The 19179-nt window shown below is 44.4% G+C and overlaps 1 protein-coding gene across 1 annotated transcript in view; it reads right to left on the reverse strand.

Moving 5' to 3' along the window:
• CRYBG2 (crystallin beta-gamma domain containing 2) overlaps positions 1 to 18776 on the reverse strand; it is a 46781-nt gene extending 28005 nt beyond the window's left edge. The window contains exons 1-6 of the mRNA XM_053267542.1: positions 18229 to 18776; positions 17556 to 17907; positions 12585 to 12629; positions 12352 to 12470; positions 9810 to 9966; positions 1172 to 1311 (exon numbers count right to left, since the gene is read on the reverse strand). Of these exons, the coding sequence (XP_053123517.1) occupies positions 1172 to 1311; positions 9810 to 9966; positions 12352 to 12470; positions 12585 to 12629; positions 17556 to 17907; positions 18229 to 18776 (1361 nt within the window). The remainder of the gene's footprint in view (positions 1 to 1171; positions 1312 to 9809; positions 9967 to 12351; positions 12471 to 12584; positions 12630 to 17555; positions 17908 to 18228) is intronic.
• Between the last annotated feature and the right edge of the window lie 403 nt (positions 18777 to 19179).

Below are 19179 nucleotides of genomic sequence, written 5' to 3' on the forward strand. Positions count from 1 at the left end.
AAGTTATGCAAATCCTCCATTCCAGAGGGGATGTGAGCTCAAAGCTATGTGTATAAAGCTCCAAGGAGATGCTCAGGATTTCCCAGGGAGGGAACTTGGAACCTTTTGCATGCAAGCATGCAGATGCTCTTCCCAGAGTGGCCCCATCCTCTAAGGGGAATATCTTACAGTGCTCATATGTAGTCTCCCATTCAAATGCAAAACAGGGCAGACCCTGCTTATCAAAGAGGACAATTCGTGCTGGCTGCCATGCTTCTGACAAATGGAGAGAAGAGGTATGACAAAAGGAGAGGAGAGCTGATCTTGTGGTAGCAGGCTTGACTTGTCCCCTTAGCTAAGCAGGGTCCACCCTGGTTGCATATGAATGGGAGACTTGATGTGTGAGCACTGTAAGAGATTCCCCTTGCGGGATGGAGCCGCTCTGGGAAGAGCAGAAGGTTTCAAGTTCCCTCCCTGGCAGCATCTCCAAGATAGGGCTGAGAGAGATTCCTGCCTGCAACCTTGGTGAAGCTGCTGCCAGTCTGTGTAGATGATACTGAGCTAGATGGACCTATGGTCCTGAGCTAGATGAACCTATGGATGATACTGAGCTAGATGGACCTATGGTCAGGTTCCTATGTAACATTGTGGTACTGAGATGGTAATATTTTTTTTCTTAGGAGAGGAGAGCTGGTCTTATTTATTTATTTAATTTTATTTTTACATGTATATCCCGCTCTTCCTCCAAGGAGCCCAGAGCGGTGTACTACATACTTGAGTTTCTCCTCACAACAACCCTGTGAAGTAGGCTAGGCTGAGAGAGAAGTGACTGGCCCAGAGTCACCCAGCAAGTCTCATGGCTGAATGGGGATTTGAACTCGGGTCTCCCTGGTCCTAGTCCAGCACTCTAACCACTACACCACGCTGGCTCCCAGTATATGGCAGCTTCCTATGTTCCTACTAAATCAGTGTTTTTCTGATTAGTTTTCAGTCTTACACTTGCCCCTGCTCTTCATTTTAAATACTTTTTAAAAGCATCCCTTGAAAAAGTATCTAGCAATTGTCCAATGCCTTCCAAAGAAATTACCAGCCTGCCCCCACACTCCACATAGCATATAAAATCAATTTCTGAACAACTGAGACACTGCTCCCTTGGAGCATATTATGAATGCCTGAATGTTGGGTTACTTACAGGCCAGAGTGCACAATGATAGAAGCCGCCTTCAACGGTTGGCTGTGAGTCCTTGTGTCCTCTGCGGAATCTGTGAACCTCCGTTTTGTGCCTTCTCCATTCTCCTCGGTAAACAAAGTGATCTCAGGGGTCCTGTAGTCCTGTAACAAAGAGTATTGGTCTGTTAAGAATAATAGATCTCAAGAAGTCTTGGTTTGTGGAAAAGCTGATCTGCAGCATTTGGAAATGGATTGTATACCCCAATATCGTTCCCAGCACTCAAGCTATTGGGAAAGTCTGTGTTTGGGGAAGCTGCACCTGTTTAACTACTGTCTGAATACATCCCTTCTTTCCTTCTTGAGGTCAATATTGAGAGCAAGGTAAAGTGTGAGTATGTGGGGCCTAATTTGTAAGCCAGTATACTATGTGAGAAAGTCTTTACTGTTTACATAGCACAGAAGTTGAAATGGGAAACCTTAATAAACGATTCCCATTCCTTTTGGCATATGAGTGAAAATTGTGAGTGTCTTCAGTCACATCTTAAAGCAAAGTTTTGATAATTTAAATTCCTTGCATTTTGAAAAAGAGAATCACTGATGTGAGTGCTCTGCATGTGCAGCGTGAGGGGAGGGATGTTAAACACTTAGAGGCTATTCTCAACGACTGCTGTTCTCACGAATACGAATATGAATATGACAAGTATTTGTATACCGCTTTTCAACAGAAGTTCCCAAAGTGGTTTACATACAGAAATTAATTAATTAATTAAATGGCTCCCTGTCCCCAAAGGGATCACAGTCTAAAAAAAGAAACATAAGAAAGACACCAGCAGCAGCCACTGGAGGGATGCTGTGCTGGGGATGGATAGGGCCAGTTGCTCTCCCCCTGAGAATCATCACTTTCAAAAGGTGCCTCTTTGCTCAGTTAGCAGGGGTGAGGGGAAAGCGGGTGAAGGGAGCCCAGCCTGCTTTCCATTGGTCGTGAGAACCACCGGGCTTGCAGGAGAGCCCGGTGGCTAGCCCGCTTAATTCCTCCTCCTCTAGAATGAGGTGAGCGGAGCGAGCGCTCTGCTAACCCTGTTTTCCTGACTGTGAGTCACTGCAGCATGGCTCCACGCTGCAGTGACTCACGAGGAGACCCCCGACTGGGAGGCAACAACAAGGCTCCACCTGTCAGAGGTCTCCCCAGAATGCCCTGTGCACTCGTGCGGGGCATCCGGGGGCTAGGCAGTCCTCAATCCCACCACCACCCCTATCGGCTCCATGACAGATACAGCAATCGTGTGGGTGGCCGATCTGGCTGCCCAGGGAGGGCCAAGCCTCCTCCCCCCACCAAACCCTCCTCGGCTCTCCACACTACTCCTGTGGAGAACCTTAGGAGTACTCAGGGTGTTCAAACTACTTCATAAGAACAGCCCTGCTGGATCGGCTCAAGGCCTATTTAATCCAGCATCCTGTTTCACACAGTGGCCCACCAGATGCCTCTGGGAAGCCCACCGGCAAGAGGTGACGGCATGCCCTCTCTCCTGCTCTTGCTCCCCTGCAACTGGTATTTAGAGGCAGCTTGCTTCTTAGGCTGGAGGTGGCCTATAGTCCTCAGAGTAGTAGCTACTGATAGACTTGTCCGTCCCCCATGAATTTATCTAAGCCCTTTTTAAAGCCAGCCAGGCTGGTGGCTGTCACTACATCCTGTGACAGAGAATTCCATAAAGTAATTATGCATTATGTGAAAAAGTACTTCCTTTTGTCTGTGCTAAATTTCTTGGCAATCAGTTTCATGGGATGACCCCTGGTTCTAGTGTTATGAGAGAGGGAGAACAAATTATATCTCTCCTCATGCATAGTTTTATAGATTTCTATCATGTCGCCCCTCTGTCATCTTTTTTCCTAAACTAAAAAGCCTTTTTTGTTTTAACTTTGCCTCATAAGGAACATGGTCTAGGCCCCTGATCATCTTGGTTGCCTTCTTCTACACCTTCTCCAGTTCTATAACGTCCTTTTTGAGGTATGGTGACCAGAACTGTGCACATGCACAGTACTCCAAATGTGGCCACACCATAGATTTGTATAAGGGCATTATGATATTGGCAGTTTCATTTTCAACTCCCTTCCTAAAGATTCCAAGCATGGAATTGGCCTTTTTCACAGCTGCCGCACATTGTGTCGACACTTTCAACAAGGTGTCCACTACAACTCTAAGATCTTTCTCCTGGTCAGTCACCGATAGCTCAGACCCTATCAGAGTATATGTAAAGTTGGGGGTTTTTTTGCTGCAACTTGCATCACCTTACACCTGCTAACACTGAACCGCACCTGCTGTTTTGTTGTCCACTCCCCCAGTTTGAAGAGATCGTTTTGGAGCTCCTCGCAACCTGTTTTTATTTCACTACCATAAATAGTTTGGTGTCATTTGCAAATTTGGCCACCTTGCTGCCTATCCCAACTTCTAGATCACTTATGAACAAGTTAAAGAGCACTGGTCCCAGTACAGATAACTGGGGGACCGCACTTCTTTCTTCCCTCCATTTAGATAACTGCCCAGTTATACCTACCTTCTGTTTCCTGTCCAGTTATCAATCCACACATGAACCTGTCCCCTTATCTCATAACTGCTAGGTTTTCTCAAGAGACTTTGATGAGGAACTTTTTGGTATGCCTCACCGCTTCTCCTGCGATGTGTAGAAGGGCCATTGCTAGTAATTCAGCTTTTTTCAAAACTCGCACTTTTGCAAGGCTAAATGAAGGGGAGTTTGACAGCTGTGTTTGGTATAATTTACTCTTTCAATGATTTGCAATTGGAAGCACTGGGGAGGGGTTGTGGCAGTTTGGTGAAATTCTGTGAAGTGAGTCCAGAAGGGGAGGGTGAGGGAGAAATTCCTGAGTTAAACAGAAGCATGAATGGGAAGGGAATGCAAAAATGTGGGTCTTCCTATGCTTTCAACATGTACAAGATCTTTGCTAGTGCTACTCCAGTCTTTTTGCTCCTTTTAATTCATATAGGAGTCTCTGGCTTTGTCTTATTGAAGCCTGGTCACCATAGGAACATAGGCAAGGCTTTACATGTTGTTGGAGGATGCCTGGAAACTTAACAATGGAGACTACAGGTTCGATGTAACCTGAGCCCTTTGTGTCAGAGCTGATTGCATGAGCCTGCATTCTTCTTCATCACAGAGAGAAAGCAATGGCTTCTACTTTAAACTTCCATGGCCTCTTAAATGGTTGGGTGGGGGTGGGAACATGAGGTGATGAAGGCAGTCACAAAGGCAAGTCCATTATAAAAGTCAGCAAAAATTTGGGTCAGATTAAGCAGGTTTTGGTTAAGCGTTCCATTGTTTGATCCAGTTGCTTGGCAACATGTCTCGCTGGTCTTTCTCAACTAAGTGTCAAACTAACAACAACAACAAAATGTCTCTCACCTCCTCCTCTGGGATGTGATTGGTTGGAGAAAAAACCCAAAGCAAGCTTTGGGAACGCACACAGGAAAAAGATCTGCAGGGACTGCAGAGAGGAGCGGACCCTATGTGAACGGTCCATTTAATCCCCCCAATTAAACATCTGTAAATCTGCTGAGAAGCAGATTCGCTCTTCAGATACCCATGAAGCCATGTCTGGACAACTTCCTGGCTAAAAAGATGGGTCTTTAAGACTCTCCTGAAGGCCTCCAAGGCAAATAATTCTCTTATATCCAGTCCCCAGGGAATGTGTTCCACAAGCCAGGGGCGACAACTGAGAAGGCCCGATCCCAGGCTGTCACCAGATGAACTGGTGGCACCTGAAGACAGACTCCTCCTGATGATCTTAATGAATGGTGGGTCATTTCCCAACATGGTTGATGCCAATGTGCACCACAACAGCTGACTCCTCCCCAGCACTGCCTATCTAGATGCATTACATGACATTACACTCACATTACATTTTAAAACATGCACAAGATTATGTTCTCTACCTTAACAAACGTACAAAGGAAGGACCATAGCTCAGTGGAAGAGCATCCTCTTTGCATGTTTAAGGTCCCTGGCATCTGCAGGTGAAGCCGAGAGGGACTCCTGCCTGAAACCTAGGAGAGCTGCCTCAGACAATACTGAGCTAGAAGGACCAATGGTCTGACTTGGTATAAGGCAGCTTCCTTTATAAATCTTTGCACGATGTAGTTTTTCAGATTTAAGTGGTAACCAAAGAAAGTCTTCCAAATCTGAATAATCCGTTAAAGGAATTCAGAGAATTTATCTGAAGAACTTAGGTCTACCAGCAGCTATTGGCCATGGTAGCTAAGTGGAACCTCCATGTCTAACAGCAGTATACCTCTCAATGCCAGATTCTGAGGATAGTCAATGGGAAGACTGTTACACTAACCCTATAGTGTAATCAACTCCATTATCATAATTTTGCAAATTGGGGCTCAGACAAGAAAACGTGAAGACTGATACAGGGATCCAGTGATGAGTGGGGTGGGGCACAGCACACTACCAGCATGGTAGAACTGGTCTTGTGGAGTCCCTTCTGCTAAGCAGGGTCCACTCTGGTTTGCATTTGAATGGGAGATTACATGTAAGCTCTGTAAGATATTCCCCTTAGGGGATATTCTACTCTGGGAAGAACAGAAGGTTCCAAGTTCTCTGCCTAGAATCTCCAAGATGGGGCTGAGAGAGACTCCTGCCTGCAGCCTTGGAGAAGTCATTGCCAGTCTGTGTAGACAGTTCTGTGTAGACAGTACTGAGCTAGATGGAACAAAGGTCCGACTTGGAATAAGGCAGCTTCCTATGTTCCTATGAACAGTTCAGTTTAGTTTATTACAATCATTGTTCAAAATTAGAGTCCAAACCCAGATAAAAGGATCCTTAAAAGCGAATATTCATACGTGTGTGTGTGTGTGTGTATTGCATAAAACTGAAATAAAATAAAATAGGATGAAGCAAACTAAACCTGAATTAACCATTTCTAACACACCATGTTCTGTCACGCTACCTGCAGCACAGTAATAATAGAGTCAATTGCATTGCAAGGCTGTTGTAATAATTATTAATAATTGTTAGAATAATTATTGCAACAGACTTGCAATGCAATTGACTCTATTATTACTGTGTTGCAAGTAGGGTGTCAGACTAAATAAAAAGTGAAAACATGAGTTCAGTGGACATCCATCTAACTCTGAATTAGGAGTCATACTACAAAGTCACAACATGATACAATGATGTCTGCTGCCGTTCACAATAAGTTCTTCCAACAGTACCTGGGAAAATCCTTAGAGTTTTGCGTTAATTTTTTAGTAGTATTTATGTAATAGTACGTAACAAGAAAAACCAGCTATTTTCCTGACTGCAACAATTAAAAGGACCCAACAAGAACCCACCACCATTTAACAGCCTAAAAACTTGAATTTTAAAAAATATGCATGGAACATTAAAAAATGATCTAATGGTGGAAGTATGCAATACCTCCAAATACCATGAAGTAAAAAGGTAATATAAAGATAAATATTTAATAAACACTCTCTAATACATTAATGTGGACAATGTGTATAAAAATGTAAAAACACGTAACAATAGGAAACAAATGCAGAGCAGCAGATTTGTAAAGTCAATCAATCAAATAATCAAGCTTTATTATGGTCAGAGACCAGCATAAAATTACACATTAAATGAAGGTAACACTGGAGAAAAGTTACATGTTAACAGAGGTGATTGCAAATATGATGATAGCTATTATGAAAAGGCTAAAATTTAAAATAATTACAATTTAAAAGGAGACAAGCTACTAAAAGACTATAACCGCTAAAAATACTTTTCCATAATAAAATGCACAGAAAAGATAGAAGGGGAATTTAAATAGTAGTAGTAATACTATAGTAATATAGTTGGAAATGATTTCATATGTGGCAGAAAGCTAGAATTAAAATTAAAAATGGTTAAAACTATAATGGTTACCATAAATTGGACTATTACTAAAAATGGTAAAGTTCCAAGGAATTACACTCAGAGGCATATCTAGGGAAAATAGCGCCTAGGGCAAGCACTGAAATTGCGCCCCTAGACCAGACATCTGACACCCATCTTTCAGATAACGTTACCATAATATCAGCTGAAAAATACAAGTCAAGCTCCTTAATCTTTTAATATTTCAAAAACTATTTAGCAGTGGACGTAGCCAGACCAAAAAATGCTGGAAAACTACAAATTTCCGTATCCTGGGGCTCATGAAATACCCAAATACTATGTGGAGGTGTACTTGGAAAACTAAACAGAAGTGCCTGTCTAATTCTCTACTATGCATTGTAGCATCACTATTACATAAGTTTTAAAAATAAATGGAGAATTTGGCTTTTCCCAGATACTCTAAAAATAATTAAAGGATATGCAGAGTAAACTGTGTCACTGCTTGGAATATATTCTAGTATTTCAGCAAGACAGTTAAAATGAGAGAAAGAGAGCAAGAAACTCCCAGTGGGCCTTAATACTAAGGATTTCACACTGATTCAAAGACAAACTCAGTATTAATAGCCATATTATTAAGACATTACATTTAACTCACTTATCACAAGAAGCAAAGTAAGAGCAAATGAATACAATCCTAGCTCATAAGCTTCAGCTCAGTATTCACAAGCCCTGATTCTCTGTACATAGTTCCAAACTAAATATGTGTACAGTGACTTATATTATATTATTTTTTTAACCTGTAGCCCCTTTGGGGGGCTTCCTAAAGGCTGGGGAGGTCAGCAAAGGTCCCCCCCTCCCTGCACTGAACTCTAGGGCCTCACAGGGACCATTTGAGCATGTGTCATGGCCATTAAAAAATATATATATTTAAAAATGGCCGCTAAAAACAAAATGGCCACCGTGCATGCTCAAATGGCCTCTGAGAGGCCTGGGCTGGCCTAGGGCCTCACAGAGGCCATTTGAGCATGTGCAGTGGCCATTTTGTTTTCAGCGGCCATTTTTCAATTTTTTTTAATTTTAGAAACTGGCGCCCCCCTTCAAGTGGTGCCCAGGGCACGTGCCCTGCCTGCCCCACACTAGATACGCCCCTGATTACACTGAATGATAAAATACACTAAAATACGCTAAGTGGTGAAGTTACACTGCATTAATCTAATAAAATATTATGCATCGCCATGGCGCAATTAATAAGGTACGAGGAATATGGAGGCAAGTGTTAACAGGGCTCAAATTAGGGGAGCCCATCAGCTATCATCTCGGATTTGTAAAGTGAGAATTAACGATCTGCCTTGCTGCTGAACCCCCCAAATAAATACACAACTTGCAAGTCAGTCCTCCATAAGTCAACCTTCTAGGTATCTGGAAGTCTAGTTTACAGAATGTGCATCTGTATCGGTACATAAGTTACAGAATTTACATCTTCATCTGATTTAAGGACAACTGGATCCTCCTTTTGTTCATATTGGACATCATTATTCTGCTCCATGGTCAGCAAACCTCAGCAAGCTTCAACAAGCCAGGCCATGTGCAATGACTGTGAGCTTAGTGGGGCTGCCACAGAGGTGACAGGTGAGTGGGTGGAAACAGGTGAAGGGCCAGGGCCAGCTTGTGTTCTTACAACATGTCTGTCCAATTACAGATACACCCCTGGTTAGTTTCTGTAAATTTATAAATTTTGTGTAATGAGTTTATACAAATAAACATATGTATTTATATACACGTATATGAATAAATTTTAATTAAAGCCTATGTTAATTAAATGCTCAAAAATGAAGTCCTTCCATGAGTAGATGAGGATATCAGTGGGCTATGATAATATTAACTACTTAATTGCCCTACATTTTTCAACTTCTATTTAAATGTGGGAGCCGCTTCTTTGAAAAAGTGCTATAGACATTAAGAATTTGCCATTGCAACATTTCCTTTTGATCTCTAAGCTAAAATCATCAAGATGTCAACACTTACGCATTAGCGCAATTAATACATATGAGTGTTTTAGCTTTAGGCTGAGTAATTCCATTCTTTCAGAGAGACATCTTCAGACTTTTGAAGCAGATATTGCAAGAGATTATATTTTACCTTAACAACAAAACAACCAATAAAATATGCTAAGTGTGCAAGTATCAAAAATATATCCACACCCTAGTTAGCCTGGCCACAGTTAAACAAGCAAAAACACTCCACCCTAGATAGACTAATCAGGTACTGAGCATAGGTTGCAAATACCACCACACTTGGTGTCATACTGAAAATGGGGGTTTTAAAAGCGAAGAACTTAATGAAGAGACAACAGATGTTTCCCCAAATAGCAATAGCAATAGCAATAGCAATAGCAATAGCACTTACATTTATATACCGCTCTATAGCTGGAAGCTCTCTAGGAAGGGCAAATCCTCTGCCATTCCCTCACATTTTTGGATGTGCTTAATAAAGCAAGAAAACCCGCCACAAAGGTATGATGGGTGGGCAAAAAGTTATAAACAGGAGTTTCTTTTCCCCCAAAGGGGCATTTTTAAAGTGCTATATCTTGGCATCTTCTCAACCGATCGGTCTGAAATTTGATCATATTATAGCAGTTAACACAGAGATGCTTCATGCCCAATTTCAGGCAATTCGTACACATTGTCTGATTGTTATTGGCATTCAAAATGCCAGATGCTCTCTTCTTTAATTATACTGGCACTGCTGTACCTATATCTCTCTCAAATGGAACTCAGTCCTGCTTACCCTCACAACCCTCTTGAGGGAACCAATATGGAACGGTGTATTCTCAGCTGCTGCCCCTTCTTTGTGGTATATTTTCCAAGGGTTGGTGATTTCCACATCTCCTTCTGCCAGAACACACTTCCGCCCATGGAACCTGGGCTTCTCATACATCACCCAGCTGGAGAACACAGGAAGTTGACATTTGGTTACTCCTAAGTAGAGTCTTGCGTACGATCTACATTCTGTGCTCATATAACAAAATTGTAAGGGACCACCTATTTGAAGGGAGAGAGCCCCCCAACTGTACTACCTAAGTATTGGAATCTATTACATTAATTCTCCTGGGTGTGCCTTGGAATGTGCTTCCTGGCACCCAGCTGATTGGCTGGGCGGCGGAGGTGCCTGATTGGCTGAGGTGCACCCAGGAGAATTGGTCGGCTGGGCAACCGCGGAGGCAAGGTGGCAGCGGGCCTGGCTGTGGTGGTTGCGGTGGGCCTGGTCACAGAGGCAAGGCGGCGGCCGGCTGTGGAGGCTAGGCAAGGTAGCGGTGGTGGGACCGGCCGCTGAGGCGAGGCAGCAGCAGGCACGGCCGCAGCGGCGGCACCTCGGCCACCACGGTGGCACTTGGCCTGGCAGCCTGGGCCTGACCGGAGACTGGGGCAGGTGTGGGGGGAGAGGTAGCCAGCCCCAAAGACTGCACAGATGCTCTGTGTGGGGGTCGGCTAGTTATTATTATTATTAAAATTATTATTATTTTTAAAAACCAAATTATTTACAGCTTTTTAACAGCAAAAACAAAAGAAGTTATTGAAATTGTTTTCAGAGCAAAGGGTATGAGAAAATGGTTCCCTGACCCTAAAGGGCTCACATTCTTGGAAAACAACACCCACGCACACACAAAGAAGGACACCAGCAGCATGCTGGGCTGAAAAGGTCCATTTGCTCTCCTCCTGCTAAATATAAGAGTCTCCACTTTAAACAGCGTCTCTGCCCAGTTATCAGGGAACAAAATATGTGGCAAAAAATGTTATTTTCTTCTAATCAGAAGAAGGAACAAACACCAGTCCATTCATGGTTGTCTTTCTGTTTCTCTCACTCTATGGTTGCCACTCCACCTCTTCAGTACCTTATGGGCAGCAAAGAGCTTAATCCGCCCCTGGGTAGCAAGCATGAATTGTCCCCTTTGCTCAGCAGGGTCCACCTTGATATGCATTTGAATGGGAGACTACATGTGAGCACTGCAAGATATAAGGAATGGAGGCACTCTAAGAAGAGCACCTGCATACCTGTGTGCAGAAGGTTCCAAGTTCCGTCCTGGCATTTCCAGATATGGCTGGGAGAGACATCTGCCTGTAAACTTGGAGAAGCTAGGGATGTACACAGAACTGGTTCGGAGGCCATTTATGGGCCTCTGAACTGGTTCAAACAACCAGTGATTCTGCCGGTTTGAAGGTGGGGGGGGGTTGTCTTTAAGGGCAGCAGAGGGTGCATTTACCCCTCCCTCCACTTTCCCCCCGCCAGCGCTCAGTTTTTTGAAAGTCCGTCGAGGTGACAGTGTACCTCCCTGCCACCCCGTTGCCCCCTTGACTGGAAGTACCCGGAAGTACCCAATGTGCCTGTACATGTTGGGCACATGCATGCACATGGCACACTCATGAGTGTGTACGTCGGGTGCATGCATCTGATGTGTCTGGCACACGCACACACACGCCCGGCATGTGCGCACACACGGCCAACGCATTCAGGTGCGTCGGGTACTTCCGGTCCAGGGGGCAACAGGGCGGCAGGGAGGTATGCTGCCGCCCCAATGGACTTTCAAAAAACTGAGCACTGGCGGGGTGTGTGGAGGGAGGGGTAAGTGCACCCTCCCCCACCCTTAAAGACAATCCGCCCGCCTTCGAACGTCCCCTGCCTGGTTCCATGCACATCCCCAGGAGAAGCTGCTGCCAGTGTGGGTAGACAATACTTAGCTAGATGGATCAATGATCTGACTCGGTAGAAGGCAGCTTCCTATGTTCCTATCATCCAGATTTAAGTTCCACTACTAGAAACAGGAACTGAGGCAAAGCCCCAGAAATCTGCAGCTTTTGAAGCAGCTCTTTTAACTCCCCCTGCAATTATTAAGTGATCAAGTGTTCCATGCCATGCCACAGACAGCTTCCACTTCTGTTTTTTTGCAAATCGAACAGGTGTCGCAGGAGCAGGGCAGGCTGTTTTTTTTCTGGGTGCTGGCAAACCTATGGCCCACTGAGTCCCCCTGTTGCTCTGAGACCCCTGCTAAATGAGCATAGAAGAACATTTTAAAGCGCTGATTTTCTTGGGTTTAGCAGCGTGAGAGCAATTGACCTTGTCTAGCTCCAGCACAGCATCCCTCCAATGGCAGTTGCTTGCCTTAGGGACAGGAAATCATCTATTTATTGTTTAGAAAGGGAAAGATTCACAAATGACATCACCAATTTTCTTGCAGATTTCCTTACATAACTTCTAATTTTCTGCCCGCCTATGCTGCACCAAAGTCCAACCTTTTTTCTTTAGCTCAAATTACAGAGAATCAGCCACTTACCCTCCTCGGACCACTCGGATGGAGATGGTGTGGGAGAGCTCCCAGGATGTGGCATCGGTGATATCGCCCCAGATGTCTCTTTTCTGACCCCCAAAGCCTGACTCAGAGTACAGAATGATCTAGAGTGGAAGGTAAATAGGGGGGACCAAATATGACCAATCACATTTTGCCTCTCCCTGCCCACCCCCTCTTGCCAGACATCTCACAGCCAGTCTGGCTTTTCACCTCCATACCTTTCCAGGTCGTACATTAATCTTCGGAAATCTCTTTTCCTCGTGCTATAATGTAAACACAAATGGGAAATTATGGGAAAAACAGGATGAAATGAGGAGGGTGTGGGAGTCTGGGATGTGATTTGTAGGGGAGTCTTATCTGGTTCTGGCAGCACTTCCTCCTCTGGAGACTTCCAAAGCTGCCTATCATCCTCAGCGGGTTTCTGGTTAACTCTGTTCCTTAAGCCAGGGGTTCTCCAACTTGGATCCTAAGATGTGGTTGCACTATAGTTCCCATCGTCCCCAGCCACAATGGCCAAGGCTGGGGATGATGGGAGCTGCAGTCTTCTGAACCCTGAAGCCCTATCCAGACATTAAATTGTACATGCATACAGGTGACCTCTGTATGTTCTGTTCAAACATTAAACAGTACGTGCATACAGGTGTCTGAACATTTGGATTCATATTAACATGAATCCAAGACTAGTTTTTCCCAAGTGCTTTGATGTTAGAAATCAGGGGGTCATCTTACATTCAGAGTCTTCTTTTCAGGAAAATATAGGTATAACTGGTATTTAACCTCTTTTCTTTAAGGGAGTCGTCTTAGATTCAGAGTTGTCTTCTATTTGGGTAAACACATGTTTTTGTGTGAATGATAAAACACACAAAATGGGCATGTGTTCATTTTAAAAGTGAACCTGGGTGCTATAAGGGATATAAAGGTAAAGGAAAGGTTGTGCTATCGAGTCGGTGTTGACTCCTGGTGACCACAGAGCCCTGTGGTTTTCTTGGTAGAATACAGGAGGGGTTTACCACTGCCATCTTCCACGCAGTGTGAGATGATGCCCTTCAGCACCTTCCTATATTGCTGCTGCCCAATATATGAGTTTCCCATATTCTGGGAAACATACCAGCAGGGATTTGAACCAACAGCCTCCTGCTCTCTAGGCAGATTACTTCCCCACTGCGCCATTAGGTGGCTCATAAGGGATATAAGCCCCTTCAAATTGATGGAAATGTACTACTCTGTGTGCATTTGACACGTGTGAATAATTATATGTTGTTATGATAAGTCAGGAACAGCTTTTCCTTTACCCTAAAGAGTAGTGAGCCCCGGAAGTAAACCCTGTCCTGACTGACAGGCGGTGAACTCTAGGGATCAGCCACTCAGCACATGGTGGGCGGGTCCTGGAGGGCCTTGCGACAGGAAGAGAAGTGTGTCTTTCTTTGTTCTCAGAAGGAGCTAGGAGGGAGATGAGAGAGGATGGGGAGCAGGCCTAGTGAGTACCAGCAATGAAATCTTGCTGCCTCATGGTCAACAGCCAGCCTGAAGAATTCTCTCATGGAAAGACATCTGCAGATCCTTGAGAAACAGGATTTCAAGAAGCTTGAATTCGCTCCTGGAGTTTGGGGTGAGCAGTGGAGAAATGCTTGACTAACAAGCAGAAGGTTGCCAGTTCGAATCTCGACGGGTACTATATCGGGCAGCAGCGATATAGGAAGATGCTGAAAGGCATCATCTCATACTGAGGAGGCAATGGTAAACCCCTCCTGAATTCTACCAAAAGAAAACCACAGGGCTCTGTGGGTGCCAGGAGTCGAAATCGACTTGACGGCACACTTTACCTTTTCAAGGAGAAAAGAAGCCAAGGGCTTTTGGCTTCAGAAAGGTTTAGACAGAGAACAGTGTGTTAGAGCACATTAGATTTCTTTCTTTTTGTGCTTTGCAAATCCTTACAACTGGTTTATTGTGTTTTATCTGTAATGTAACAAACTAAGAAGCACTAGCCTGCACCTTTTCTATCCATCCAGGGGTGCTGCAAAAAGGTGCTTTTAAAGGTTCCTATATCCCCTGTTGCTTGCAACAGGGGTGCTTTTTAAAAGTATTATTGTAACCACTGAGTATATTTACCTGTAACTAAAAGCTGAGAAAGCCTCAGACTGAAGCAGTCTGTAATATTTTGAATAAAGTTTTTTCTCTTTTTGTTCTTTGTATTTTACCTGCCTCTGAGTGGATTTTTAACTCAGGAAAAGGGGTTTTACTCTGGTGCAAACACATCTCAAGTTTGATTGCTCAGCAACTCACTACCAAGTGTACTCTTCACATGTAGGCTGCACGTGGAGGGGTGTTTTTGTAATTTTGTAATGAGAAGGAGAGTTCCCTGGAATTTCGCCCACACCAGGGAGGGATTAAACTCTGTTTTAAAAGTGGGTGTGGTGGCAGTGAGTACCAAAGGAATAGTTTACATTTTAAAGGAGTTGACACCAACTCGGTGGCACACTTTACTACAAGACCAGCTCACCTCCTGTCCTTCAAGTTAAATTGTAAATTGGAATGTAACAAGAAAAAGGATTTAACGCCAGAGCTGGCTTGTACAGGTCAGATGGAGAAGCAAAGATGTTGGATGAACGAATGTAGAAAAAGGCAACTGAGTTGACATTCTTTCCACCACAAGCCAGAGTTCCTCAGGGTGAGGGAGGGATTGTTCAACAGAAAGGAAAATTTATGCTATAAACAGGGATTTGTACAAACATTTTTCTTTGAGGCAACAAAGACAAGGGATTTACACAGAAGCGCCTCTGCTATCTTTGAATTGTTTGACTCTATGCTGAAAGCTAGGCAAAAAGATAAGAAATTAATTATGGTAAATAACATCTGTTTTATGTCAGATTTTGGGCTGGGCTGGAATTAGTTGATAATGATACAAATTCTATTTATTTTTTTGCATTTGACCTTTGGTAGAATTAAGGAAACTAAATTTGCTTTTGATATTCCCATTCCTACATCAATAAGAGAAAATTTTTACTTGGATTTATTCAAAGATGAAATTTGAATATGGAGAACCAGATATGAAGACCTAATGCAAATGCCGTTAGATATTAATTCTATGCCAGCACGACTGTGTATGTTTCTGCAGGAAGAAAAAATATCCTATTCAATCAATCAAGAAAAATAAAATTCTGAAGATGATGTTTTGCTGCCTGAAAAATTTAAAAGTAATGTGGGTTGGTGGGTTTTATGGTTTGTATGCCTGTAAAGGTGCCCCTCGTTATTTGCGGGGGTCCTATTCCTGCCAATTTTCGCGGATAACGAAACTGCGGATACATAAACCTTAACCCTATGGGGACTGGGGGGTTAGGTTCTTAAGCACACTGAAGTGTGCTGAAAATCACAAGGAAAAGCAGGGGGGAGCAGAAATAAGCACAGTACCTTGCTCTCCATTTCTTCAGGTCTCCAGCACTGGCCCCCAAACCTCCAAATCCTCAGATTTTTTTAGGGTTGGGGTTTTATATTTGTTCTTGTGGTAGAAAAGAGCCACAAAATGGCTCAGCAGTACAAAATGGCAGTAGAAAATGACATCAGAAGTCATTTCCGGCCACCCAAGAACAGTGGATAGGTGAAAATAACCCTATTTTCACTTTGCGAATAATGAAATGGGGTCCCTATGATCCAATTGTGCATATGCAAAAGCACAATTGCTGGGACTGTGGGTAATGAGGGCCACCTGTATGTATGTTCTAGGGTTTTTAAAAAATCCTTTTGTTTCAGAGAAGAATTAAGGTGCTAACAGGTTCACTCACGCACCTTTGGCAACTAGGGGGCCAGGAAGTATTAATGTGGGTTCCAAACTATGGGAAGAAGGGTCCCAGATTCAAGAAGTTTAAAGATTACTACAATTTTTAAAAAGCATTTGAAAACCCACCTCTTCACCCAAGCTTTTTAATTTTTAGGTTTTAATCTGTGCTTGATTTTAAATTATCTAAATTGTTTTACATTTTTGTGTATGTTTCCAACTTGTTTTTATGTTATTGTTAACCGCCCAGAGACAAAAGTTTGGGGCGGTGTACAAATTAGATAGATAGATAGATAGATAGATAGATAGATAGATAGATAGATAGATAGATAGATAGATAATAGGCCCACAAATTTTGGTTATCATCAGTACCATCTCAGGGGACGAATGCTCACAGTGATTTCCCCCGAAATGGGAAGTAGGTGATCGCATTGTTGCATTTAAAACTTTCTGTGTGTTGTTGTCATCCCTTCTTTATCCTTAACCCCCAATGATTAGGGTACCATTGCAGATTTGTTGCACTGAGCAAAGGACTAGGGTAACCATGAACAATCCATTGTATTCTCTCTGCCTCCATGGAGTAATCTTTGGAGAACATTTCTGTCAGTTTTCCTTTCTGTTCCTCTGACAACACTGATAAAGTTCTATAGCGGTTTTTGTGTTTTCAAAATGTTGAAACATTCCTAAAACACCACTGCACATTTGGCCACTGCTGGTTTGATAGTCAGGACAATAAAAGCATACTAACACACTGAAAACTGACAGTATTGCAACACGGTCACCCATTCCCCATCTCTGGGATGAAGACCTTGTCAAAAACCACAATGAGCATTCATCCCCGAAGATGGCTGGCTCAGTTGATCAGTCACTCTAAATGGGCTTCCTTAACCATGCCTCCGTCCTAAGAGAACCCCTTAGCTTCCCTTCAATTTCTTTAATGAGCATCACTGACTCTGTCTCAGCCATTAAGGAAAATAAACAATAACAACATAATGAAGGTTAAGCTGTTGGTCCTTTCTGAATGACTGGCACAACACCCAGTGACTTCAATGAGAGCTGTGTGCCCTTGAATAAAGACCTCGGTGGTTTTGGCCCTGTAATCATTATCTTTTTGAATGCAGGTTTGGTCCACCCTCTTGGCATCAATAGGATGCTGTGCCACCAGTTCTGCCATGGAGCGAAGGTGACAATTCTAGAAACAGAACCCCTGTTTGTTTTTACTGTGCAACAGCAGGCCCCCTCTTCCCACACGTACACAAATGAAGGGGCTTCCAGCAGCCCTCATTTCCCCAAAGCCCCAGGACAACCAAGGAAAGATCCCTCCGTCACTGCAGTTGTCACCAGCAAGGGAAGGGTGTCAAGAGACATTGACTTGGTGCTAACTGCTCACCTTGCTGCACAGAATGGATTTACTCACCTGAGCCTCTGGGATGGATGATGATTGAGAAAGAGACACTGCTTCTCTGGACTGATGAGGAACCTGGCTGGAGCCACCCTCTGCACCTGGCACCCTCGAGGAATTCTCTGCTTGGAGCACAGACAGCGACAGCTTGGAGCTCAGCTCTTCATATGTCTCAGCCGGAAGCCCATGTGGAGATCTCTGGCACTCTTTGTTGACTTTTAGGGCAGCTGGGACCAGCAGTGAGGGTGAGCACCTGCCTTCTTTCCCCTTCCCCTGGGTTTTGAGCAGGGATTTCTCAGAAGAGATGAACTTGCTATAGAGGAGACTGTTGTCCAAGCGGGAATAAGGCTTGTCTTCCGGAGCCTTCCTGTCCGCAAAGCCAGATAAAAGTGAGAGGCCTCGGAACACATTGGCTCTGATAAAGTTGTTCTGATTGGCTGTTGCATTCGGAACAATGGCTTTGCTCTTGTGCTGCGCGGGATGTTCCTGCAACTTCCCCAGAAAAGACCCTATCTCCTCTTCCATCTTGTACGGCTTATTTTCCCAAGGGTAAGATGTTGTAGCCTGGTTGTTTTCACCTGGATTGGGATATGGGTTCTCTATCTCCTCCTCCTCTTCTACGGGCTCTCTGTCCTCCTCCTTGTGTTCTTTCTCTTCTTCCAAGTTCATCTCCTCTGTGAGGGCAAACAGCTCCCCGAGAGCTTCTGGAAGAGGCGTCCTTGACTTGGGGGTAATCAGGTGCTCGTGGATAGGCGGCAGAGGTGCAGGCTTTGCCAGTGTGTAGAGATGTGGCAGCCTGGGAGGGAGCTTCAAGGGCTTCCGGAGTTCAGGAGGCTCCATGTTGCGGAGGGTGTCCACAAAAAGTTCCATATCCATCGCTTCCTCGGGTTCCTCTTCGGCCATCTCGTTGCTGCTCCCTGTTTTCTGGCTCGGAGGCTCATAGGAGCAGCGCGTCTCAGCAAGCGGACAGGTTGCTTCCCATGCAAATCCCTGGGTAGCTTTTGTCGAATTACTTTGTTCTTCCCTTGGCTCAGCTTGGGTGGTGGTTTCCTGGTCCCCTGGAGCAGTTTGCTGGAATCCACCGGGGCTTCCCAACACTCTAGTTTCTCCTGAAGTTCCACCAGCCTCAGAAACGTGCCAGCTTTTGGGGGATCCAGATGTGCTGATCTTCTCTGCCCTCAGTTGGTTACTCTCCTGCTCTGATTTGCTAGCCACAGGGCCGCCTGGATCAGGCATGCTATTCCCCCTTTCAGCTACAGTGCTGTCGTGCCTCTGGAATGCAGCTTCCTTGTTCCTGCTGCAGTCTGGCTGGGCTGGGCTAAAAGGAACGACTCCCTCCCTGAGTGTGGTAGCATCTCTTTTTGATGTGAATTCAGGGCTTGGCCCAAGCATACACCTTTGCCTTTGGGTGTCACTCACATCGGCACTTCTGGGTTGAGTCATGCAGCTTTCTGACCATGACCCTGTTGAGGAGCTGCTGGAAGCATCAGGGATGGATGTGAGGCTTCCCTTGGGAGACTCAGTATTAGCCAGGTCATCCTGGGACTGCCAGTGGCTTTCTTTTGGTGAAATGTTGCCAGCAGAGTTTGAGGCCTTCTCTGGCTGGGCTTTGTTCCCCACCTCAGCATTGGACATGATA

The sequence above is a fragment of the Hemicordylus capensis genome, chromosome 7, assembly GCF_027244095.1.
Source record: "Hemicordylus capensis ecotype Gifberg chromosome 7, rHemCap1.1.pri, whole genome shotgun sequence".
Taxonomy (NCBI): Eukaryota; Metazoa; Chordata; class Lepidosauria; order Squamata; family Cordylidae; genus Hemicordylus; species Hemicordylus capensis.